At 43.4% G+C, this 26,277-nt stretch overlaps 1 protein-coding gene across 1 annotated transcript in view; it reads right to left on the bottom strand.

Annotated features, from left to right (window-relative positions):
- The window catches only part of RAD54B (RAD54 homolog B), a 401,092-nt gene that overhangs the window by 163,092 nt on the left and 211,723 nt on the right, over positions 1-26,277 (bottom strand). The window contains exons 8-9 of the mRNA XM_053715205.1: positions 23,241-23,448; positions 1,400-1,539 (exon numbers count right to left, since the gene is read on the bottom strand). Coding sequence (XP_053571180.1) covers positions 1,400-1,539; positions 23,241-23,448 — 348 coding nt within the window. The remainder of the gene's footprint in view (positions 1-1,399; positions 1,540-23,240; positions 23,449-26,277) is intronic.

Raw genomic sequence — 26,277 nt, forward strand, 5'->3', positions numbered from 1 at the left:
TGGATCTTAGTTACATCTGCTAAGATCATCAACCTCAGGGCAGAAAAATATTCTTCATTCCTTTTCTCCCTGAGGAAAATAGTACACACCGGTACCATTTAAAAATAAAAAACTTCTTGATTGAAGAATCTAAAACTAACACCTCACTTTACCTCTTCCTATTACTAACACAGGCAAAGAGAATGACTGGGGGTGGAGAGGAGTGAGGAGCTATATATACAGCTCTGCTGTGGTGCTCTTTGCCACTTTCTGTTAGCAGGAGGATAAATCCCACAAGTAAGGATGAAATCCGTGGACTCAACATATCTTGTAGAAGAAAAAGATACAAAAAAAATCAATACTTGAAAAACATTTAATAGTGTTATTTTGCTAACAATATTTGCAGAGCAAAATCCCATAAAAACTCTTGCAGATATAATGTTCCTGGTTTACTTCACTGTGAAGTGGCCAATCAGGGACATTTCTCTGCTGTGAAACTTTAGACTTTCTAAAGCATTGTCCAATTCACAATCCCATAACTGCAGAATGCAGTATAGGTCTTCTTTAACTCTTTAATGTGATGTGTATTCAATGTTTCTGGTATAACTGCACTTCATATCATCTTGAGTTAACATTAAAGGGACAGTCAAGTCCAAAATAAACTTTCATGATTCAAATAGGGCATGTAACTTTAAACAACTTTCCAATTTACTTTTATCACCAATTTTGCTTTGTTCTCTTGGTATTCTTAGACCTTGAAGGCCGCCTCTAATCTGAATGCATTTTGACAGTTTTTCACCACTAGGAGGGTGTTAGTTCATGTGTGTCATATAGATCAGTGATCTTCAACCTTTTTTTTGCCGTGGCACACCTTTTTACATTAAAAAATCCTGCGGCACACCACCATCCCAAAATGTTACAAAATCACAAATTGTAGCCTAATACAGTGTATATATATATATATATATATATATATATATATATATATATATATATATATATATATATATATATATATATACACACACACACACACATACTGTACTGTGCTGTCATGCCATGCCTCCTACAAACTATACGTGACATATTGACATTCATTCACAAACAATCATAATGATTGTCTGTGAATGAATTTCAATATGTCATGGTGGTAAATGATGGCTGATGAACCTGTCACATACTGAACTGAAATAAGAGGGCAGTTTGCAGAGGCTTAGATACAAAGTAATTACAGAGGTAAAAAGTGTATTAATATAACAGTGTTGGTTTTGCAAAACTGGGGAATGGGTAATAAAGGGATTATCTATCTTATTAAATAACAACAATTCTGGTGTTGACTGTCCCTTTAACATATTTATTGCACATGAGATAAAGTGTTTACGTAGATACAAATAAAAGGCAAATATAAATGCATTTTTACCTGTGTTGCCGATGGTTCCCGGTATCGAATAATTGGCTCCTCATATATTTTTTTGTATGTGCACAAAGAGCCAAGAACTCCTGGATTTACAAACTCAATCAATGCATAAAACTCCTGGAGATCATTCTGCACAGGCGTTCCTTAGAAATATAAAAGGTACAATATTTTATTACTCAAAAATATCCTCACCCATTGTATTGACAATTCTGTTCTTGTAGCCCACTGTGTTCATAAAGAATAACAACAAACACATCATTACACTGATCATTTCTGTACTAGTAAGAAAAGTATGCCTCCAATGCAGTTCTGTTAGGGGTCTAATCCCTGACCCCCCCATACCATTATGACCATAAAACAAAAATACCCCTGCTGTTTTATTTTAACATATATATATTTCTGTACTACAGTATTTGCTTTATCATCTTTAACAAGCACATTAAATTAATATGGAAGTAGAAATTAAATGTCACGACTCAGATAGAGTGCATACAGCAAGTTCCAATGTACTTCTGTTATTAAATGTAATTCTTTCTCATGGCATCTTTTGATGAAATTTACCGCCTTTTATGATAGCATATATAGATAGACTAAGGAGCATACAACTAGATTCCAAGTGGAGCGCTAAGTATCGCTTGAGTGCTAGCGATATTAGTGCCTTACTTTGTAAATCGCAAATCAAACACGTGCTCAGAAGCTTTGCGCTCACGAGAGCGCGCTTCCATAGGCTCCTATGGGAGCCTCGTTCTAATGCCGTCAGAGCTCGCAGTACCAATAACCAGCCACTTGTAATGGCTGGTTAAGTATTCTGTGCACGTGAAAATGTAGAATTCTACTTGTAATCTAGCCCTTTGTAACATTGTTACAAACAATTCTGTCATTAATTACTTAAAAGGACAGTAAAGTCAAATGAAACGTTAAATCTACTTGGTATCCTTTTTTGAAGAGTAAACCTAGGTAGGCTCATAGGAGCTCAGAAGCGTGCATGTGTCTAACATTCTATAGCATGCAACAATGTATAACAATACTACAATAATTGTTGCTAACACTGCTGCCATAGAGTGCTAAAGACACATGCATGCTCATGAGCTCATATAATAATCTAAACCATGAACATTTCATTTAGATTTTACTGTCCCTTTAAGACAAGCACACTCCTGAGCCTATTTAGATATGCTCTCATGGGCTAAGACTCAACAAAATTGTATGCTCTGTCTGAATCATTAAAGTTTAAAGGGACAAGAAACACATTTTTTTTCTTCCATGATTGAGAGAGCATGTGATTCTAAACAACTTTCCAATGTACTTCTATTAGGATACCTAGGTAGGCTCAGGAGCTGCTGATTGGTGGCTGCACATATATGACTAATGTTATTGGCTCAATCAATGCTTTTAGCTAGCTTCTTCAACAAAGGATACCAAAAGAATAAAGCAAATTACATAACAGAAGTAAATTAGTAAGTCGTTCAAAATTGTGTGCTCTATCTGAATCATAAAATAAAAAAATGTGGTTTTGTGTCCTATTAAGGGGATATTGTAGTACAAAACCTACATAGTGTGATTAATTAGAGCATGTAAATTATGCAGCATTATAGATAATGTCTTTACTACCCATTCCCAAGCTTTGCACAACCAACATTGTTAGACGAATCTACTTTATAACAAACCTCTAAATGTCTGCCTGTTTCTAAGCCACTACAGACAACCTCTTATCACTTGCTTTTTTTATCAGCTTTTTACAACAGGAGACTGCTAGTTCATGTGGGCCATATATATAACAATGTGTTAATGCCCGAGGAGTTAAGAGTTAGCACAACACAGTACTAAATGCAACTCAACAGATTTTAAATAGTCACAGTCATGTGATCAGGGGGCTGTCAGAAGATGCTTAGATACAAGGTAATCACAGAGGTAAAAAGTGTATTAATATAACTGTGTTGGCTATGCAAAACTGGGGAATGGGTAATAAAGGGATTATCTATCTTTTAAAACAATAACAATTCTATTGTAGACTGTCCCTTTAAATAACTCCTCGGGCGTTAACACAATGTTATCTATATGGCTCACGTGAACTAGCAGTCTCCTGTTGTGAAAAGCAAATAAAAACATAAATTATGCTTACCTGATAATTTCATTTCCATCTGTGGGAGGAGAGTCCACTGCTTCACTCATTACTTGTGGGAATTAAGAACCTGGCCACCAGGAGGAGACACCCCAGCCAAAGGCTTAAATACCTCCCCCACTCCCCTCATCTCCCAGTCATTCTGCCAAGGGAACAAGGAACAGTAGGAGAAGTATCAGGGTATAAATGGTGCCAGAAGAATAATACTAAATTTAGGTCCGCCCACTGGAGAAACGGTGGACTCTCCTCCCACAGATGGAAATGAAATTATCAGGTAAGCATAATTTATGTTTTCCATCTTAATGGGAGGAGAGTCCACTCCTTCATTCATTACTTGTGGCAACAAATACCCAAGCTCTAGAGGACACTGAATGAAAAAAAACGGAGGGTAAAAGGAGGCGGACCCTAAACTGAGGGCACCACAGCCTGCAAAACCTTTCTCTCAAAAGCTGCTTCAGCCGAAGCAAAAACATCAAAATTGTAAAACTTTGCAAAAGTATGTAAGGAAGACCATGTAGCCGCCTTACAAATCTGCTCCAGAGAAGCCTCGTTCTTAAAGGCCCAAGAAGAGGCCACAGCCCTAGTTGAGTGAGCCGTAATCCTCTGAGGAGGTTTATATCCCGCTGTCTCATAGGCCAAACGTATAATGCTTCCCAACCAATAAGACAGAGAAGTAGAAGAGGCCCTCTATCCCTTGCGTTTCCCTGAATACACCACAAATAAAGACAAAGTCTGTCTGAAGTCCTTCGTGGCCTGAAGATAAAACTTCAATGCCCGGACCACATCCAAGTAATGAAGTAACCTTTCCTGAGATGAAGAAGGGTTAGGACACAAGGAAGGAACTACTATTTCCTGATTGATATTATGATTTTGACACAACCTTAGGGAGAAACCCCAAAACAGTGCGAAGAACAGCCTTATCAGCGTGAAAAACCAAGTAAGGTGGGTCACAGTGCAAAGCCGCTAACTCAGAGACTCTGCAAGCCAATTCTTCCAGGAAAGAATCTTAATGTCAAGTGAATGTATAGGCTCAAACGGAGCCCTCTGCAAAATCCTAAGAACCAAGTTTAAGCTCCAAGGAGGAGCCGAACTTCTAAAGACAGGTCTGATCCTAACCAGAGCCTGAACAAAGGACTGAATATCAGGAAGCTCCACAAGCTTCTTGTGTAACAGCACCGATAAAGCCGAAATCTGTTTCTTTAAGGAACTGGCGGCAAGACCTTTATCCAGACCATCCTGGTGAAAAACATAATTTATGCTTACCTGATAAATTCCTTTCTTCTGTAGTGTGATCAGTCCACGGGTCATCATTACTTCTGGGATATTACTCCTCCCCAACAGGAAGTGCAAGAGGATTCACCCAGCAGAGCTGCATATAGCTCCTCCCCTCTACGTCACTCCCAGTCATTCGACCAAGGACCAACGAGAAAGGAAAAGCCAAGGGTGAAGTGGTGACTGGAGTATAAATTAAAAAATATTTACCTGCCTTAAAAACAGGGCGGGCCGTGGACTGATCACACTACAGAAGAAAGGAATTTATCAGGTAAGCATAAATTATGTTTTCTTCTGTTAAGTGTGATCAGTCCACGGGTCATCATTACTTCTGGGATACCAATACCAAAGCAAAAGTACACGGATGACGGGAGGGATAGGCAGGCTCTTTATACAGAAGGAACCACTGCCTGAAGAACCTTTCTCCCAAAAATAGCCTCCGATGAAGCAAAAGTGTCAAATTTGTAAAATTTGGAAAAAGTATGAAGCGAAGACCAAGTTGCAGCCTTGCAAATCTGTTCAACAGAGGCCTCATTCTTGAAGGCCCAAGTGGAAGCCACAGCTCTAGTAGAATGAGCTGTAATTCTTTCAGGAGGCTGCTGTCCAGCAGTCTCATAAGCTAAACGAATTATGCTACGAAGCCAAAAAGAAAGAGAGGTAGCGGAAGCTTTTTGACCTCTCCTCTGCCCAGAGTAAATGACAAACAGAGAAGACGTTTGTCGAAATTCCTTAGTTGCCTGTAAGTAAAATTTTAGAGCACGGACTACATCCAGGTTGTGCAGTAGACGTTCCTTCTTTGAAGAAGGATTTGGGCATAAAGAAGGAACAACAATCTCTTGATTGATATTCCTGTTAGTAACTACCTTAGGTAAGAACCCAGGTTTAGTACGCAGGACTACCTTATCCGAATGAAAAATCAAATAAGGAGAATCACAATGTAAGGCTGATAATTCAGAGACTCTTCGAGCCGAGGAAATAGCCATTAAAAATAGAACTTTCCAAGATAACAACTTTATATCAATGGAATGAAGGGGTTCAAACGGAACGCCCTGTAAAACATTAAGAACAAGGTTTAAACTCCATGGTGGAGCAACAGTTTTAAACACAGGCTTAATCCTGGCCAAAGCCTGACAAAAGGCCTGGACGTCAGGAACTTCTGACAGACGTTTGTGTAACAGAATGGACAGAGCTTTGATCTGTCCCTTTAATGAACTAGCAGATAAACCCTTTTCTAAACCTTCTTGTAGAAAAGACAATATCCTAGGAATCCTAACCTTACTCCAAGAGTAACCTTTGGATTCACACCAATATAGGTATTTACGCCATATCTTATGGTAAATCTTTCTGGTAACAGGTTTCCTAGCCTGTATTAAGGTATCAATAACTGACTCAGAAAACCCACGTCTTGATAAAATCAAGCGTTCAATTTCCAAGCAGTCAGCTTCAGAGAAGTTAGATTTTGATGTTTGAAGGGACCCTGTATCAGAAGGTCCTGTTTCAGAGGTAGAGACCAAGGTGGACAGGATGACATGTCCACCAGGTCTGCATACCAAGTCCTGCGTGGCCACGCAGGTGCTATTAGAATCACTGATGCTCTCTCTTGTTTGATTCTGGCAATCAATCGAGGAAGCAACGGGAAGGGTGGAAACACGTAAGCCATCCTGAAGTCCCAAGGTGCTGTCAGAGCATCTATCAGGACTGCTCCTGGATCCCTGGATCTGGACCCGTAACGAGGAAGCTTGGCGTTCTGTCGAGACGCCATGAGATCTATCTCTGGTTTGCCCCAACGTCGAAGTATTTGGGCAAAGACCTCCGGATGAAGTTCCCACTCCCCCGGATGAAAAGTCTGACGACTTAAGAAATCCGCCTCCCAGTTCTCCACTCCCGGGATGTGGATTGCTGACAGGTGGCAAGAGTGAGACTCTGCCCAGCGAATTATCTTTGATACTTCCATCATAGCTAGGGAGCTTCTTGTCCCTCCCTGATGGTTGATGTAAGCTACAGTCGTGATGTTGTCCGACTGAAACCTGATGAACCCCCGAGTTGTCAACTGGGGCCAAGCCAGGAGGGCATTGAGAACTGCTCTCAATTCCAGAATGTTTATTGGCAGGAGACTCTCCTCCTGACTCCATTGTCCCTGAGCCTTCAGAGAATTCCAGACGGCACCCCAACCTAGAAGGCTGGCGTCTGTTGTTACAATTGTCCAGTCTGGTCTGCTGAATGGCATCCCCCTGGACAGATGTGGCCGAGAAAGCCACCATAGAAGAGAATTTCTGGTCTCTTGATCCAGATTCAGAGAAGGGGATAAGTCTGAGTAATCCCCATTCCACTGACTTAGCATGCACAGTTGCAGTGGTCTGAGGTGTAAGCGTGCAAAGGGTACTATGTCCATTGCCGCTACCATTAAGCCGATTACCTCCATGCATTGAGCCACTGACGGGTGTTGAATGGAATGAAGGGTGCGGCAAGCACTTTGAAGTCTTGTTAGCCTGTCCTCTGTCAGGTAAATCTTCATTTCTACAGAATCTATAAGAGTCCCCAGGAAGGGAACTCTTGTGAGTGGAACGAGTGAACTTTTCTTTTCGTTCACCTTCCATCCATGTGACCTTAGAAATGCCAGCACTAACTCTGTATGAGACTTGGCAGTTTGAAAGCTTGAAGCTTGTATCAGAATGTCGTCTAGGTATGGAGCTACCGAGATTCCCCGCGGTCTTAGTACCGCCAGAAGAGCACCCAGAACCTTTGTGAAGATTCTTGGAGCTGTAGCCAATCCGAATGGAAGAGCCACAAACTGGTAATGCCTGTCTAGGAAGGCAAACCTTAGGTACCGATAATGATCTTTGTGAATCGGTATGTGAAGGTAAGCATCTTTTAAATCTACAGTGGTCATGTACTGACCCTCTTGGATCATAGGTAAAATTGTCCGAATAGTCTCCATCTTGAACGATGGAACTCTTAGGAATTTGTTTAGGATCTTTAAGTCCAGGATTGGTCTGAAAGTTCCCTCTTTTTTGGGAACCACAAACAGATTTGAGTAAAACCCCTGTCCCTGTTCCGATCGTGGAACTGGATGGATTACTCCCATTAACAAGAGCTCTTGTACGCAGCGTAGAAACGCCTCTTTCTTTGTCTGGATTGTTGACAATCTTGACAGATGAAATCTCTCTCTTGGAGGAGAGTATTTGAAGTCCAGAAGGTATCCCTGAGATATTATCTCTAGCGCCCAGGGATCCTGAACATCTCTTGCCCAAGCCTGGGCGAAGAGAGAAAGTCTGCCCCCCACTAGATCCGATCCCGGGTCGGGGGCCCTCAATTCATGCTGTTTTTGGGGCAGCAGCAGGTTTCCTAGTCTGCTTGCCCTTGTTCCAGGACTGGTTAGGTTTCCAGCCTTGTCTGTAGCGAGCAACAGCTCCTTCCTGTTTTGGTGCAGAGGAAGTTGATGCTGCTCCTGCTTTGAAATTACGAAAGGAACGAAAATTAGACTGTCTAGTCTTGGCTTTGGCTTTGTCCTGAGGCAGGGCATGGCCTTTACCTCCTGTAATGTCAGCGATAATCTCTTTCAACCCGGGCCCGAATAAGGTCTGCCCTTTGAAAGGTATATTAAGCAATTTAGACTTAGAAGTAACATCAGCTGACCAGGATTTTAGCCACAGCGCTCTGCGTGCCTGAATGGCGAATCCTGAATTCTTCGCCGTAAGTTTAGTAAGATGTACTATGGCCTCCGAAATGAATGAATTAGCTAGTTTAAGGACTCTAAGCCTGTCCGTAATGTCGTCCAGAGTAGCTGAACCAATGTTCTCTTCCAGAGACTCAATCCAGAATGCCGCTGCAGCCGTGATCGGCGCAATGCATGCAAGGGGTTGCAATATAAAACCTTGTTGAACAAACATTTTCTTAAGGTAACCCTCTAACTTCTTATCCATTGGATCTGAAAAAGCACAGCTATCCTCCACCGGGATAGTGGTACGCTTAGCTAAGGTAGAAACTGCTCCCTCCACCTTAGGGACCGTTTGCCATAAGTCCCTTGTGGTGGCGTCTATTGGAAACATTTTTCTAAATATCGGAGGGGGTGAGAACGGCACACCGGGTCTATCCCACTCCTTAGTAACAATTTCAGTAAGTCTCTTAGGTATAGGAAAAACCTCAGTACTCGTCGGTACCGCAAAATATTTATCCAACCTACACATTTTCTCTGGTATTGCAACTGTGTTACAATCATTCAGAGCCGCTAACACCTCCCCTAGTAACACACAGAGGTTTTCCAGTTTAAATTTAAAATTTGAAATATCTGAATCCAGTCTGTTTGGATCAGAACCGTCACCCACAGAATGAAGTTCTCCGTCCTCATGTTCTGCCACCTGTGACGCAGTGTCTGACATGGCCCTAATATTATCAGCGCACTCTGTTCTCACCCCAGAGTGATCATGCTTACCTCTTAGTTCTGGTAATTTAGCCAAAACCTCAGTCATAACAGTAGCCATATCCTGTAATGTGATTTGTAATGGCCGCCCAGATGTACTCGGCGCTACAATATCACGCACCTCCCTCTGAGCGGGAGATGTAGGTACTGACACGTGAGGCGAGTTAGTCGGCATAACTCTCCCCTCGTTGTTTGGTGAAATTTGTTCAATTTGTACAGATTGACTTTTATTTAAAGTAGCATCAATACAGTTAGTACATAAATTTCTATTGGGCTCCACTTTGGCATTGCAACAAATGACACAGGTATCATCCTCTGAATCAGACATGTTTAACACACTAGCAATTAAACTTGCAACTTGGAAATACAATTCAATTAGAATAATATTAAAACGTACTGTGCCTTTAAGAAGCACAGAAGATCTATGACAGTTGAAAATTAATAAATTGAAACAGTTATAGCCTCAATCCTTGTAAACAACACAACTTTAGCAAAGGTTTAATCCCATTAGCAAAGATAACAAATTCTGAAAGCAGGAAACAAATTACAGAATAAACGTTTTTTATCTCAGTCAAACTATAATTCTCACAGCTCTGCTGAGAGAAATTACCTCCCTCAAAATAAGTTTTGAAGACCCCTGAGCTCTGTAGAGATGAACCGGATCATGCAGGGAATACAATGAGTTGCTGACTGAAATATTTGATGCGTAGTAAAAGCGCCAAAAAAACGGCCCCTCCCCCTCACACACAGCAGTGAGGGAGAACAGAAACTGTCAGAAAACAAATAAAGCAACTGCCAAGTGGAAAAATAGTGCCCAAACATTTATTCACTCAGTACCTCAGCAAATGAAAACGATTTTACATTCCAGCAAAAACGTTAAACATAATCTCTAGTTATTAAACAGCTTTATGTATTTCTTACAGTGTAATTCTAGTGAAATACCATTCCCCAGAATACTGAAGTGTAAAGTATACATAAATCTATGAAGAGAAAAGACAGAAGCGCCACATGGCCCAATATTGTTTGATCCAGAATAAATAGATCTTAAGGTGATGAGTAAACTCACGTTTAGTAGAGCACCTCAGTTAGTGCTAGATATACGGTCTGGGATCTATTTGGTCACCCAGAAGACCAACTTCCTGCACAGGAGCTGATGTTGTTTTGAATTTAGGGCTCCAAACGATCGCACTGTCATTGACAATAATCTGTTTTCTCACAGGAGCTAAGGAGTTAAAGCTTCCAACTTTATTAGGATCTAGTTTCTCTGGGATGTCTGATGGGATCCAGTTTATAATATCATAATGTCCTGGTACATCTCCATAATCAGTAAAGGAAATATCCTCATGTGATGCTGTCGTAAAATGTGCCTTTCTCAGGTATTTGTTAATCAGTCGACGCGTTTCGGTCACAAAGAGACCTTTATCAAGACTTTTTTTTTCTTTTTTAAAGTATACATACATGACATTATATCGGTATGGCAGGATTTTCTCATCAATTCCATTGTCAGAAAATAAAAACTGCTACATACCTCTATGCAGATTCATCTGCCCGCTGTCCCCTGATCTGAAGTTTACCTCTCCTCAGATGGCCGAGAAACAGCAATATGATCTTAACTACTCCGGCTAAAATCATAACAAAAACTCTGGTAGATTCTTCTTCAAACTCTGCCAGAGAGATAATAACACACTCCGGTGCTATTTTAAAATAACAAACTTTTGATTGAAGATATAAAACTAAGTATAATCACCATAGTCCTCTCACACATCCTATCTAGTCGTTGGGTGCAAGAGAATGACTGGGAGTGACGTAGAGGGGAGGAGCTATATGCAGCTCTGCTGGGTGAATCCTCTTGCACTTCCTGTTGGGGAGGAGTAATATCCCAGAAGTAATGATGACCCGTGGACTGATCACACTTAACAGAAGAAAGCCAACATTTTGGATACCCTAACCTTATGCCAGGGATATCCACGTTCCTCACACCAGGATAACATAATTTATGCTTACCTGATAAATTTATTTCTCTTGTAGTGTGTTCAGTCCACGGGTCATCCATTACTTATGGGATATATTCTCCTTCCCAACAGGAAGTTGCAAGAGGATCACCCAAGCAGAGCTGCTATATAGCTCCTCCCCTCACATGTCATATCCAGTCATTCGACCGAAACAAGACGAGAAAGGAGAAACTATAAGGTGCAATGGTGACTGGAGTTATAATTTTAAAATTTAGAACCTGCCTGAAAAAGACAGGGCGGGCCGTGGACTGAACACACTACAAGAGAAATAAATTTATCAGGTAAGCATAAATTATGTTTTCTCTTGTTAAGTGTGTTCAGTCCACGGGTCATCCATTACTTATGGGATACCAATACCAAAGCTAAGTACACGGATGATGGGAGGGATAAGGCAGGAACATTAAACAGAAGGAACCACTGCCTGTAGAACCTTTCTCCCAAAGCAAGCCTCCGAAGAAGCGAAAGTGTCAAATTTGTAAAATTTGGAAAAAGTATGAAGTGAAGACCAAGTTGCAGCCTTGCAAATCTGTTCAACAGAGGCCTCATTCTTTGAGGCCCAGGTGGAAGCCACAGCTCTAGTGGAATGAGCTGTAATTCTTTCAGGAGGCTGCTGTCCAGCAGTCTCATAGGCTAAACGTATTATGCTACGAAGCCAAAAAGAGAGAGAGGTAGCCGAAGCCTTTTGACCAATCCTCTGTCCAGAGTAAACGACAAACAGAGAAGAAGTTTGTCTAAAATCTTTAGTTGCCTGTAAGTAGAACTTCAGAGCACGGACCACGTCTAGATTATGCAAAAGACGTTCCTTCTTTGAAGAAGGATTAGGACATAACGATGGAACAACAATTTCTTGATTGATATTCCTGTTAGAAACAACCTTAGGTAAAAACCCAGGTTTAGTACGCAGAACTACCTTGTCTGAATGAAATATCAGATAAGGAGAATCACAATGTAAGGCAGATAACTCAGAGACTCTTCGAGCCGAGGAAATAGCCATCAAAAACAAAACTTTCCAAGATAAAAGCTTAATATCAATGGAATGAAGGGGTTCAAACGGAACACCCTGAAGAACTTTAAGAACCAAGTTTAAGCTCCACGGAGGAGCAACAGCTTTAAACACAGGTTTAATTCTAGCCAAAGCCTGACAAAAGGCCTGGACGTCTGGATGCTCTGCCAGACGTTTGTGTAAAAGAATAGACAGGGCTGAAATCTGTCCCTTTAGCGAACTAGCGGATAAACCCTTTTCTAAACCCTCTTGTAGAAAAGCTAATATCCTAGGAATCCTAACCTTACTCCATGAGTAACTCTTGGATTCGCACCAATATAAATATTTACGCCATATCTTATGGTAAATTTTTCTTGTCACAGGTTTCCGAGCCTGTATTAATGTATCAATAACCGAAAATCAAGCGTTCAATTTCCAGGCAGTCAGCCTCAGAGAAATTAGGTTTGGATGGTTGAAAGGACCCTGAATTAGAAGGTCCTGCCTCAGAGGAAGAGACCATGGTGGACAGGACGACATGTCCACTAGGTCTGCATACCAGGTCCTGCGTGGCCACGCAGGCGCTATCAGAATTACAGATGCCCTCTCCTGTTTGATCCTGGCAATCAGCCGAGGTAGCAACGGAAATGGTGGCAACACATAAGCTATGTTGAAAACCCAAGGGGCTACTAATGCATCTACCAGCACCGCTCCCGGGTCCCTGGACCTGGATCCGTAACAAGGAAGCTTTGCGTTCTTGCGAGATGCCATGAGATCCAGATCCGGTTTGCCCCAACGACGAATCAGTTGAGCAAATACCTCCGGGTGAAGTTCCCACTCTCCCGGATGAAAAGTCTGGCGACTTAGGAAATCCGCCTCCCAGTTCTCTACGCCTGGGATGTGAATCGCTGACAGGTGGCAAGAGTGAGACTCTGCCCAGCGAATTATCTTCGAGACTTCCAACATCACTAGGGAACTCCTGGTTCCCCCTTGATGATTGATGTAAGCCACAGTCGTGATATTGTCCGACTGAAATCTGATGAACCTCAGCTTTGCTAACTGAGGCCAAGCCAGAAGAGCATTGAATATTGCTCTTAATTCCAGAATGTTTATTGGGAGGAGTTTCTCCTCCTGAGTCCACGATCCCTGAGCCTTCAGGGAATTCCAGACTGCTCCCCAGCCTAGAAGGCTGGCATCCGTTGTTACAATCGTCCAATCTGGCCTGCGAAAGGTCATTCCTTTGGACAGATGAACCGGTGACAACCACCAGAGAAGCGAATCTCTGGTCTCCTGGTCCAGATTTAGCAAAGGGGACAGATCTGAGTAATCCCCGTTCCATTGACTGAGCATGCATAGTTGCAGCGGTCTGAGATGCAGGCGCGCAAATGGCACTATGTCCATTGCCGCTACCATTAAGCCGATTACCTCCATGCACTGAGCTACCGATGGGCTTGGAACGGAATGAAGGACACGGCAAGCATTGAGAATCTTTGATAACCTGGACTCCGTCAGGTAAATCTTCATCTCTACAGAATCTATAAGAGTCCCTAGAAAAGGAACCCGTGTGAGTGGTAACAGAGAACTCTTTTCCACGTTCACTTTCCACCCATGCGACCTCAGAAATACTAGAACTATCTCTGTAGGAGACTTTGCATTCTGAAAACTTGACGCTTGTATCAGAATGTCGTCTAGGTACGGAGCCACCGCTATGCCTCGTGGTCTTAGTACCACCAGAAGTGAGCCTAGAACCTTCGTAAAAATTCTCGGGGCCGTGGCTAACCCGAAGGGAAGAGCCACAAACTGGTAATGCCTGTCTAGAAAGGCAAACCTCAGGTACCGATAATGATCTTTGTGAATCGGTATATGAAGGTAAGCATCCTTTAAGTCCACCGTGGTCATATATTGACCCTCTTGGATCATGGGTAGGATGGTTCGAATGGTTTCCATCTTGAACGATGGTACCCTTAGGAATTTGTTTAAGATCTTTAAGTCCAAGATTGGTCTGAAGGTTCCCTCTTTTTTGGGAACCACAAATAGATTTGAGTAAAATCCTTGTCCCTGTTCCGATCGCGGAACTGAGTGGATCACTCCCATGATTAAGAGGTCTTGTACACATTGTAGAAATGCCTCTCTCTTTACTAGGTTTGTCGATAACCTCGAAAGATGGAACCTCCCTTGTGGAGGAGAGGATTCGAAATCCAGAAGGTATCCCTGAGATATAATCTTTAACGTCCAGGGATCCTGCACATCTCTTGCCCAAGCCTGGGCAAAGAGAGAAAGTCTGCCCCCCACTAAATCCGTCTCTGGATAGGGGGCCCTGACTTCATGCTGTCTTAGGGGCGGGAGTAGGCTTTCTGGCCTGTTTGCCCTTGTTCCATGACTGGTTGCCTTTCCAACCTTGTCTGTAACGAGCAGTAGTTCCTTCCTGTTTTGGAGCGGAGGAAGTCGATGCTGCTCCTGCCTTGAAGTTACGAAAATTAGACTGTTTGGCCTTTGGTTTGGCCCTGTCCTGAGGAAGGGCGTGGCCCTTACCTCCCGTAATGTCAGCAATAATTTCCTTCAAGCCGGGCCCGAATAAGGTCTGCCCTTTGAAAGGAATGTTAAGTAGCTTAGACTTGGAAGTTACATCCGCTGACCAGGATTTAAGCCAGAGCGCTCTGCGCGCCTGTATGGCGAATCCGGAATTTTTAGCCGTAAGTTTGGTTAGATGTACTACGGCATCTGAAACAAACGCATTAGCTTGCTTAAGGGTTCTAACTTTGCTCAAGGCCTCATCCAACGGCTCTGTGCGAATCGCCTCTTCCAGAGACTCAAACCAGAATGCCGCTGCAGCCGTGACAGGCGCAATGCATGCAAGAGGCTGCAATATAAAACCCTGTTGAACAAACATTTTCTTAAGATAACCCTCTAATTTTTTATCCATTGGATCTGAAAAAGCACAGCTATCCTCCACCGGGATAGTGGTACGCTTGGCCAACGTAGAAACTGCTCCCTCCACCTTAGGGACCGTCTGCCATAAGTCTCGTGTGGTGGCGTCTATAGGGAACATTTTTCTAAATATCGGGGGAGGGGAAAAAGGCACACCGGGTCTATCCCACTCCTTACTGATAATTTCTGTAAGTCTTTTTGGTATAGGAAAAATGTCAGTACACACCGGTACCGCATAGTATCTATCCAACCTACACAATTTCTCTGGAATTGCCACAGTGTCGCAATCATTCAGAGCCGCTAATACCTCCCCTAGTAACACACGGAGGTTCTCAAGCTTAAATTTAAAATTTGAAATTTCTGAATCCGGTCTCCCCGAATCAGAACCGTCACCGACAGAATGAAGCTCACCGTCCTCATGTTCTGCAAGTTGTGACGCAGTATCAGACATGGCTCTCGTGTCATCAGCGCGCTCTGTCCTTAACCCAGAGCTATCGCGTTTGCCCCTTAATTCGGGCATAGTATATAATACTTCTTTCATAACATTAGCCATATCATGTAAAGTGATTTGTAAGGGCCTAGATGTACTAGGTGTCTCAATCCTACGCATCTCCCGAGCGGGAGACGCAGGTACTGACACGTGAGGAGAGTTAGGCGGCATAACTTCCCCCTCGTTGTCTGGTGATAGCTTCTTTATCGGTACAGATTGACTTTTATTCAAAGCAATATCAATACAATTGGTACACATCATTCTATTGGGCTCCACATTGGCTTTTGAACATGATGAACAAACAGTTTCCTCTGAATCAGACATGTTTAAAACAGACTTAGCAATGAAACTAACAAGCTTGGAAATCACTTTCAATAAGTTTTACAAGCAATATAAAAAACGCTGCAGCGCTTCAAAAATACAGATATAATTAAACAATTCTTAACAAGAAGTGTACTATTAGCAGAGGATTGCACCCATTAGCAAAAGGATGATTAACCCCTCGATACCCAAAACGGATAAAACAGATATCAATTAAGATTTAACGCTTTTAATCACAGTCAGCACACTGTCACAGATCTGCTGTGACTGATTACCTCCCTCACAAATGAAATTTGCAGACCCCTGAGCTCTCTAGAGAAAGAAGCAGAAAGACTGTGCAATAATTTTAACTGCGCAACAAGGCGCTAAAACAAGGGCCCTCCCACTCCAATCACAACAGTGGGAGCCCTGAGATAACGGTTTCCATGCAGAAAAATATGTTAGCCATGTGGAAAAAATCATGCCCAAAGCGATTTATCACCAAAGTACCTCACAAAAAACGAATAACATGCCAGTAAACGTTTTATTAAAAAACAAAATTTTTCAATGTCATGCAAAGCTATCACTAAGCCTGCTACCAGTCGCTACCACTGCAGAGAAGGCTTAAGTATTATTTCAGTGTTAACAGTATTTTCTCAGTCAAATTCTAGTCCCTAGAATATAACTCGACTGCGCATACATTTATCAGCCTGATACCAGTTGCTACTACTGCATTTAAGGCTGTACTTACATCATACGGTAACAGCAGTATTTTCTTAGTCAATTCCATTCCCAGAAAATAAAGTACCGCACATACCTCATTTGCGGAGGACCCCGCATGCTATTCCCAGTCTGAAGTTACCCCACTCCTCAGAATGTCGAGAACAGCCAGTGGATCTTAGTTACGCCTGCTAAGATCATAGATAAAAAACGCAGGCAGTTTCTTCTTCCAAATACTGCCTGAGATAGAAAAACAGCACACTCCGGTGCCATTTAAAATAACAAACTTTTGATTGAAGAATAGTTAAGTAAAAACTCCAGCTCCTCTCGCGACCTCCTTCTTTGTTGAGGGTTGCAAGAGAATGACTGGATATGACATGTGAGGGGAGGAGCTATATAGCAGCTCTGCTTGGGTGATCCTCTTGCAACTTCCTGTTGGGAAGGAGAATATATCCCATAAGTAATGGATGACCCGTGGACTGAACACACTTAACAAGAGAAAAGTAGGTCCTCCACACCTTATGATAAATGCAACGAGAGACCGGTTTCTTGGCCTGGATGAGAGTATCGATCACTCTCTCAGAAAAACCTCTCTTTGCCAAGACTAGGCGTTCAATCTCCACGCGGTCAGCCTCAGAGAATCTAGATTTTGGTGTAGAAAGGGACCCTGAACTAGCAGATCTCTGCGACAGGGTAACCTCCAAGGAGGAGACGATGACATCCCCACCAGATCAGCAAAAACCACGTCCTCCGTGGCCACAACGGAGCAATCAGGATGGTCGAAGCTTGCTGCTGTTTGATGCGGTCCACCAAGATACTTCCCTCATGGCTAGGGAGCTTCTCGTTCCCCCCTGATGGTTTATGTAAGCCACCGAGGTAACGTTGTCCGACTGGAATCTGATGAATCAGGACGACCCCAGGTGTGGCCAAGCCCTCAGAGCGTTGAATATCGCTCGAAGTTCAAGAATATTTATTGGTAGAGTCAACTTCTCTCGAGTCCACCTGCCCTGTGCCCTCCTAGCACCCCAAACAGCACCCCAGCCGGATAGACTTGCGTCCGTGGTCACAATCTCTAAGGATGGTCCCAAGAAGGATGTCCCCTAGGACAGCTGTCCCGGGTGGGTCCACCAAGAGAGGGATTCCCTCACTCGGTTTTCCAGAGAAATCTGTTGGGATATATCTGAGTGATCTCCGTTCCACTGTCTTAACATGCATAACTGAAGTGGTCTGAGATGAAACCTGGCAAATGGAATGAGATCTATGCTGGATACCATGAGCCCAATCACCTCCATACACCTGGCCACAGATGTCCTTGAGGAGGTCTGAAGGGCAAGATAGTTGGACGCAATCTTGGAGCGTCTATGATCTGTCAAGAATATCTTCATGGAAATGGAATCTATTATCAAACCCTGAAATTCCACCCTGTTGCTGGGGACCAGAGAACGCTTTCCTTTGTTTATCTTCCATCCATTGGATGGAATGATCCTCCGCGAGACTGCAGGACAGAGCATGGACCAGGATATTGTCCAAATAAGGAGCCACTGCAATACCTCTGGCTCTTGCAACCGATAGCAGCGCTCCCAGAACCTTCGTAAAGACTCTTGGGGCAGTCGCCAGACCGAACGGTGGGGCCACAAACTGGTAGTGTTGGTCCAGAATGCGAATCTTAGGAACTTGAAGTGGTCCTTGTGGATTGGCACATGAAGGTAAGCATCCTTCAAATCTATTGTCATCATAAATTGTCCCTCTTGAACTAGGGGCAGAATCAATCTGATCGTCTCCATTTTGAACGATGGGACTGACAGAAATTTGTTTAGGCACTTTAGGTCCAGAATTGGGCAAAACGTGCCCTCCTTCTTTGGGACCACAAAAAGGTTTGAATAATACCCCAGACCTCTTTCTGCTAGAGGGACTGGGGCGATAACTCAGAGAGAGGAGAGATCCCTCACACAACCTAGGAAGGCGTCTCTCTTTTCTGGACTTGAAGATAGATTTGACAGAAGGAATCTGCCTCTGGGCGGATGAGTCTTGAATCCTATCCTGTAGCCCTGGCTATGATCTCCAGAACCCAAGGGTCCTGAAAGTCTCTTATCCAGGCCTCCGTAAAAAGAGATATTCTGGCCCCTACGCGATCCAGAGACAGATCGGGGGCCGCTCCTTCATGCCAATTTTGTCTCGGCGTGCTTCTTACTCTGCTTGGTCTTGTTCCAAGAGTGAGCTGGTTTCCAAGATCCCTTGGACTGCTCGGTTCTCGCAGCAGGCAGCTGGTGTTGAGACTTGCTCGAACGAAAGGGACAAAAAGTAGAACCCTTAGGCTTTTTTTCTTATCCTGCTGTAGGAAAGCACCCTTGCCCCCCTGTGACCATGGATATAATAGAGTCCAAACCAGGACCAAAGAGAAACTTTCCCTGAAACGGGAGGGAAAGTAATCTAGACTTGGAAGATTCAGCTCCCGGAACCTCTAAAGTAGCTAGCACTTCTTTTAGCAGGAAGTGCAAATGCTCCATCTTAAACTTAAAATCTGGCTCCTCCGAAGACAGAGGCCTAGATGTCGCCGATTCGGATCCAGAAAGGGCGTCCTCCGAAGAGTTGGAGTCATCTTCATCAGCGGATAATCTGTCAGACATCCAGAGGAGTCAATGACCCCTGGGACGGATAGCTATGATTCACCTTTCGCTTGCGCTTAGCAGGGCGTGGTAAGGCATTGAAGGCCACAGACCCCGCCATCTGTAACTGCTCAGCAAAATCTGGTGGCCAAAGGGCCCCTCCCGCGGGAGGATTAGGATCGGCCTGGGTAGCTGCATGTGCAATCGGAGATGAATGTAGGGAACGCACCTCGTGGGACAGAGAACCCTCAGAGGTGGACGGCTCAGTTGTACTAAATACCTTATTCTTTTTAGATATTGCAATCTTATCAAAGCATGTGGAACAGAGTTGAGCAGGCGGATCAACCGGGACCTCCTCACAATAGACACAGTTGTTAGGTTTATTAAAGAGGGAGTACCATCTAACATATCCGAGTCTTCCATAGCTTACGCCTTTATTACGGACTAGATATAAAATAAATGGCACCTGGGGGGCTTGTCCTAACAGCGGCTCTGAGCAGTCGCACCTTTCCAAAGCTCTGGGTGAAAATATCATATAATCCGCCGATTACTGTTATTAACTAATAGCACCTACTACCAATACTATCGGTATTGTGTATCTCCACATCACCTACTACAGATTGTATTTAAGCTGCTGTTTTAATGAGCCTGGTGATGGAATTGGACAGTTGAGGCCTGTGGCGGCGGCAATTGCACAGGTAGCGTTCCCCTCCCGGATCCCCGGGGTGTTTTGCCAGAACTGGCTGCTGATAATAACCAAGCCAGAGATTTAATTCTGACACTTATATCTTCTTAAAAAACGAAAGCTTTCAAGCACACAGTCATGTGGATTGATACGCAACCAGACATGATGGACCTTAGGTTCACAAGAATAGAAGCTATGATGCAGGCTATACTTGACAGGATGCCCTCAGAGCAGGATATACAGAGCTTAATGAACAGAATACCACCCGCAACAAGCAAGGATTTAATCCCACAGCATAACACCACTTTTTGCCTCAATCCAACATCGTTACTCCACAAGGTAACAGTCCTGTTACGCCACCACCGACACCGATCGCAGACGAAGATCACATAAGGAGGCATAACCTCTATCAATATAACTCCCAAGTACCTGACCTTCTTTTGGGCTCAGACTCTCTGGAGTGGAGACATCTTAACACCCATCTCAAGATGGCGACCTCGACAACCCCAAAAAAATATTGGGCACACAGCTATACCCTATCACCCGCGAAACAAGCCACAGCTTCACAAGGGCCTCTGCGGGCGGGACGGGTTATGCCGACATCTACACCCTCAAGGGAGCTTGGGGGGTACTTGCAAAAGTCGGCGAGACCGGTCCCAGACCCAGCATCACTGATGGTAGCGGAACGAAAAAGTAACTTTCTATATCTGATCTGCCCACACTTCGAAGGTTTACCTTTCTTCAAATAATTAACGGATTATATATCTTTAAAGAACTTAGGCTCTTCAAGTTTGCCCCATACTCTATACAGGGTGATCTCCATATGGGCTTCAGCGCTGCACCCGTTATCCAGGCAAAAATTTGGTGTGTATGACCTTTCAGCATGCCACTTTAACAATACACCAAGCTCGCTGATCAACGGGAATTTGAGTAATCCATAGTATGGACATATATAGCATCCCCCTATTTCATGAGTATTATAGTTATACTTTGTGTGTATATGCATTGTTTGTGTTATTCATTATGAGGGATCCGTTCATAAAAAGGCGCCAATGCCACTATTAACCTAAGGAATTACATAGAAACAATAGCAACAGGTCTTTCAGTTTTACAGCTTTGAATATTTTTTATTCTAGGTCTTGAGAAGTCTTGCATGTATTTCCTCTGTGGCATAAACCTACTATACGCATGCAGATGACTGATTTTACATCTTCACATGTTATCGCCATAGGAAGTCTCATAACTCATTAAGGTTCACCATGCTCCACTTACAGAACATTTACTGATATATTATCCTTTATAAACCAGTGTCTCTTTTGGGGTTTGGTGGGGGGCCCCCGGGAAGAACACTGCTATAATATAGTATTTACAGAGTATGGGATGTAAGGATCATTGATCCATTAACCCTAGATTTGGAGCTAAATTTATTGCTGTTGTCCTGACCTAGTAGTTTATGGCGGGGGCCGCTGGGAGGACAAAAATAATTTAGATATACGCAACACATAAAGCACCATATTTCAAACAAAGAAAGAAGCACATAAGTGCATATATCCCAATAACTCAACTTCATTCCTACATGTATTATAAATAGGGAATACAAAAATGTATGTTTAGATGGAGCTTATATGATGGTTTACATAATTGTGAAGTACCACAGTTATCTCTGCTAATACTTGAATTTTTTGAAGTGTTGTATGCTTTCAGTGTGCTTAGTTCTGGCATCCGCATCTAACAATATATCTGTTTAGCTTACGTCAACAATGACCTTTAGTTGGATGCCGTTTTCTTTTATTATTATTTTTCTTTCATCAAATTTTCTTTGTCGCTCTATAACATCCCCTGGACTCTGATAAGACTATCACTATTGGTCCAAGAGTGACCTAACATATTGTTATAAGGGGAGGAAAACTGAGGACTTTAACCTAATCTACACAATCTCTTTCAGATATGATGTGAATATCTTTTATAATGCCTATTTCATGTATGATGTGTGTTTTTTTTTCTTTTTCTTTTTTGTGTCCTCAATAAAAATAAAATTAAAAAAAAAAGGTTAATAAAGACAGAATATGTTACATTTTAATGTTCTATTTTCATGAAAACAGTATACACCTCTTTAATTTGAATTAATAAATCACACGTGTATAACTACAAAAAAAAATTTAAAAAATAAAAAATAAATAAATGGCACCTTTATATCCCAATGGCCAGGGAACTCACCACCTCCTATGACCCGGACAACAGAGAAAACACTTTGTCTCCTGCAACCACCGGTCAAGAAAGAGGAAGTTGAAGAGGCCACACCCGGTCACATGGTGTGCCATGCAGAAATCGCCCCTGCACTAAAGAGAAAACGCGCCAAAAAATGCTGTGCCAGTATCTCCAAAAACCTAACTGTTGCACAATGACAGAGCCTCATCTCACACATGTCACAGCATAAACACAACAAACAGTAGACAACATTGTGTACAAATCCCCCCTGTTCAATAAGATTGATTCCTGGGGTATTAACCCTTGATTCCATACAGATAAAAGGAGACACACTGTGACCCTGTCTTCTTACGTTATATGTATATAATGAAACGATCCTACCAGAATCTACGCCGTGGAACAGGAACACGGCCTTTCAAGAGAGACAGGTTAGTAGCGTCGCTCCTGACATGGACTTGAGAGCAGAAAGCAGGCAGCGAAACTCGTCAACGCTGATTGCTTATGGAGCTGTTAATCTGAGTCGGGATGGTTTTGCAGAAAGACTCTCCCTGCATCTCCAGACTCTAACTTTCACCCATGCTCTCAATGAGAGGCTGACAGGACTACATAAAACTCCAGTCCCATTTGAGAAGAGAACTACCCTCCATAAGAGACTACTCCGAACCTTCCGACACTTCTCTGCCAACCTCCTGTGACGAAAGGCAAAGAATGACTGGGGTATGAGGGGAGAGGAGGAGGTATTTAAGCTGGGGTGTCTTTGCTTCCTCCTGGTGGCCAGGTTCTTAATTCATACAAGTAATGAATGAAGGAGTGGACTCTCCTCCCATTAAGATGGAAATAGCATGTGATAAGAGGCTGTCTATAGAGGTTTAGAAAAAGGCAGACATTTAGAGGTTTAAATGTTATAAAGTATATTAATATAACAATATTGGTTGTGCAAAGCCGGGGAATGGGTAGTAAAGGCAATATCTATCTTTTTAAACAATAACAATTTTAGCGTAGATTGTCCCTTTAATGTTATCACCAAAACTATATAGAAAGAACATTATGGTTGTTTCAGATTCCCGCTCAAGTTCAAGGGTGATAATTTTACAGTAATTACCTGAAAGAATAATTCGTTTGCTGCATGACAGACTGGTAAGTGCTGAAGTTGTTTTTATAGAGCTGTTCTTTAAACGATGACCTTCATCACATATTATCAGATCAAAATCCATGCTCTGTATTTGCTCAAAAGAGCGTAACAGCATCTCATAGCTTATGATCAGGACTGAATAAAGGGGAGAATTGAGGAACTCATCAACTCTGTTGTCCTATAAACGTATAAAGTGAAACATTTTAGCGTTAACCAGGGAGTCCAGAGAAGTGAAAAAACAAGATTTATGCTTACCTGATAAATGTCTTTCTTTCAGGGCATGGAAGTCCACAAATTCATTCCAACTGCCTCCTCCTGCTAGCTAGGAGTTAAACATCCCACTTATAATTGTAATGAATTTGTGGACTCTCCATGCCATAGGAAAACATAAATTATGCTTACCTGATAATTTTCTTTTCTTCTGACATTAATTAATTTTGGGAAATACAGAACCTGGCCACCAGGAGGAGGCAAAGACACCCCAGCCAAAGGCTTACATACCTCCCCCACTTCCCTCATCCCCCAGTCATTCTGCCAAGGGAACAAGGAACAGCAGGATAAATATCAGGGTGGAAAAAGGTGCCAGAAGAACCAAAAACTATTGCCGCCACATAGACAAAACGCGGGCGGGAGCTGTGGACTCTTCCCGTCAGAAGAAAAGAAAATTATTAGGTAAGCATAATTTATGTTTTTCTTCTTAAACGGGAAGAGTCCACAGCTGCATTCATTACTTTTGGGAAAATAATACCCAAGCTAGCGGACACTGAATGCAAACAAATGGTGGGAACAAAAATGCGGCCCCTTCAAAAGGCACCCCAGCCTGAAATTACCTGACATCCTATAAATATATTAAACGACCCAGGTAAAAACCCGAAGCCCAGGTAACTGCACATCAGTTACACAACCAGCAAAGCCGAGCTAGAGACCACTCAGCCCCAGAGTCTGTCGAGCAACCTAACAACCTCCAAGAAGTCAGCCCCGCGGCTCTCGACTCCCATGAAGAGTACCCGGCCAAAAGACAAGGACCTCTACCTGCCCCCAAGAGGGAGAACAGATTCCCAGAAGAAATCCAAAGGATCATTTCACACAGCTCAACAAACATAGTACAACTAAGGTTGTCCTACGATAGTAGCGCCCAGGGAGACGAACTCCCTAGAAACACAAGGACACCACAAGCCACTCAGGGAAACACGTCCCAAAGAGGACTCGAGGGTCACCCTTATATGCCTGACACGGTACCATACCATAAGGTACTCCAGAAAACCATGAGTTCCCCGTTACCTTGTATCAAGTCAAAATCTGCCGACTAGGCAAGCATATACAGCAAAAATAGGATAACTATCCCAGCAGATAGCAAAGAGCTCTTCAGGAGAACACCAAACCGCCTGAACAGGAACTCTCAATGATCAGCTTCCAGGTAGGAAAACTGACTCAGCCATCATGGAACCCAAACCATCGAGAGGCGTTTTAAAGCTTGCTAGCACACATTCAAGGTGCAAATAGCTGCAGCTGGTTTCAAACTGCAAACCTTCCAAAAATTCAACAACAGCCCTCAGAATACCGGGCTCCAAGGAGCGTCCCCTCCCAGCACTAGACGCCGTTAGAAAAGAGGAGGACATCAAAAGTCCTCCCACCAAATGGGAAGAAAAAACTCAAGAAGAAAACGGTCAATGCATAGAGTAACCGATCCCCGACCTTCCCTCAAGGGTAATAATCCCAGCCCAAAGGCTAGTCAAAGACCGAAGACAAGAGTCCCAGACCTCTGGAGAAAAAAAGATGGATCTCGAGGAGCAAAACCCGCCACTAAAAACGGCATGCTACCGTGAGTCAGGACAGACCTCATGCTCAGGTACGAGACCGCCTACACTGCTGTCTTTCGTAAAGTGGAACAATTCCCAAGAGAAGAAGTCCTCAGACCCCCAGCATCTAAATATCAGACTCCAACAAAGAACAGGAGCCTTACCAGGGTTCAAAACCCCCAGCCCACTGTTGCAGGAACGGTGGAACCAGGCACTGCTCCACATCTCCCTTTCCAGGATTCTGAAAACGCAAGAGGGGAAAAACCCCTACATTGCAAGAAAAAACAAGGACCCACAGGTCGTCACAGATATGGAGGTAACTCCGAATCAGCAGAACACACAAGCCCCCATCCCTCACACTAGGAGAAAAGGGAACCAGCCACGGAAACCACCCTACCATAGAGGCGAAACCCCTCGGCCAATATCACCAACTCAATGGAGAGGACACCTGGAGTCCACAGGAACATCAAATGCGCCAGAAGACCAGTAGGGATCCGTCAGGGAGACCTAGAACCTAAGCCTCCGGCAGATAGGAATCACTCATGAAGAAATAACCCCTTCAAAGGGACACGCGGGACCAAAACACCTATGGTGAGACCAAACCATCCACACCCGATCCAGGGAGGGACATGGTCCTAGGCTAGAGTCCTCGGATCTAACTTCCTGAGGAACACTAAGCTGCCTCCTATGATTAGGAGCGCACCATCTAAAGTCCGTAGACTTGGCGACCTACCAACAGTCTCAAACCTAAGAGCCTGAAAGAACTCCTGACCAGTTTAAGATGTGGCACCCAGAGCTCCTGGGTCGCAAGGAAAAATCACAAAGACAAGCTTAACCACGTGATACACACGCCGGCAAGCTAACAACCAGCATCCGAAGATCCTGGACCTTCTGCTTGCCATCCCAGTGAGCTAAATGCAATCACTAAGCCCCAACGGAGAATTAAAGGATAAATTGTCATCTACCTGACCCCAGAAGGGCGACAGCCTGTAACCGACCTCAGCCCTTCCCTGATAAGCCCCAAGGCTAGATTTGCAACGAGGTCGCAGATAAAACCCGAGCATCGAAGACCATCATCAGACCAAGGGTAGGTCCCATATGAGAGAGACAACAGCCTCTAGAGATCCTTGCAGGGTTGATCTTCCAAAAAAACCCATTAACAGGGTAGAGCTGGAAGCCTCAAAGCTCCCCACAGAAGGCAGGGAAAC

Source organism: Bombina bombina, chromosome 5, assembly GCF_027579735.1.
Source record: "Bombina bombina isolate aBomBom1 chromosome 5, aBomBom1.pri, whole genome shotgun sequence".
Taxonomy (NCBI): domain Eukaryota; kingdom Metazoa; phylum Chordata; class Amphibia; order Anura; family Bombinatoridae; genus Bombina; species Bombina bombina.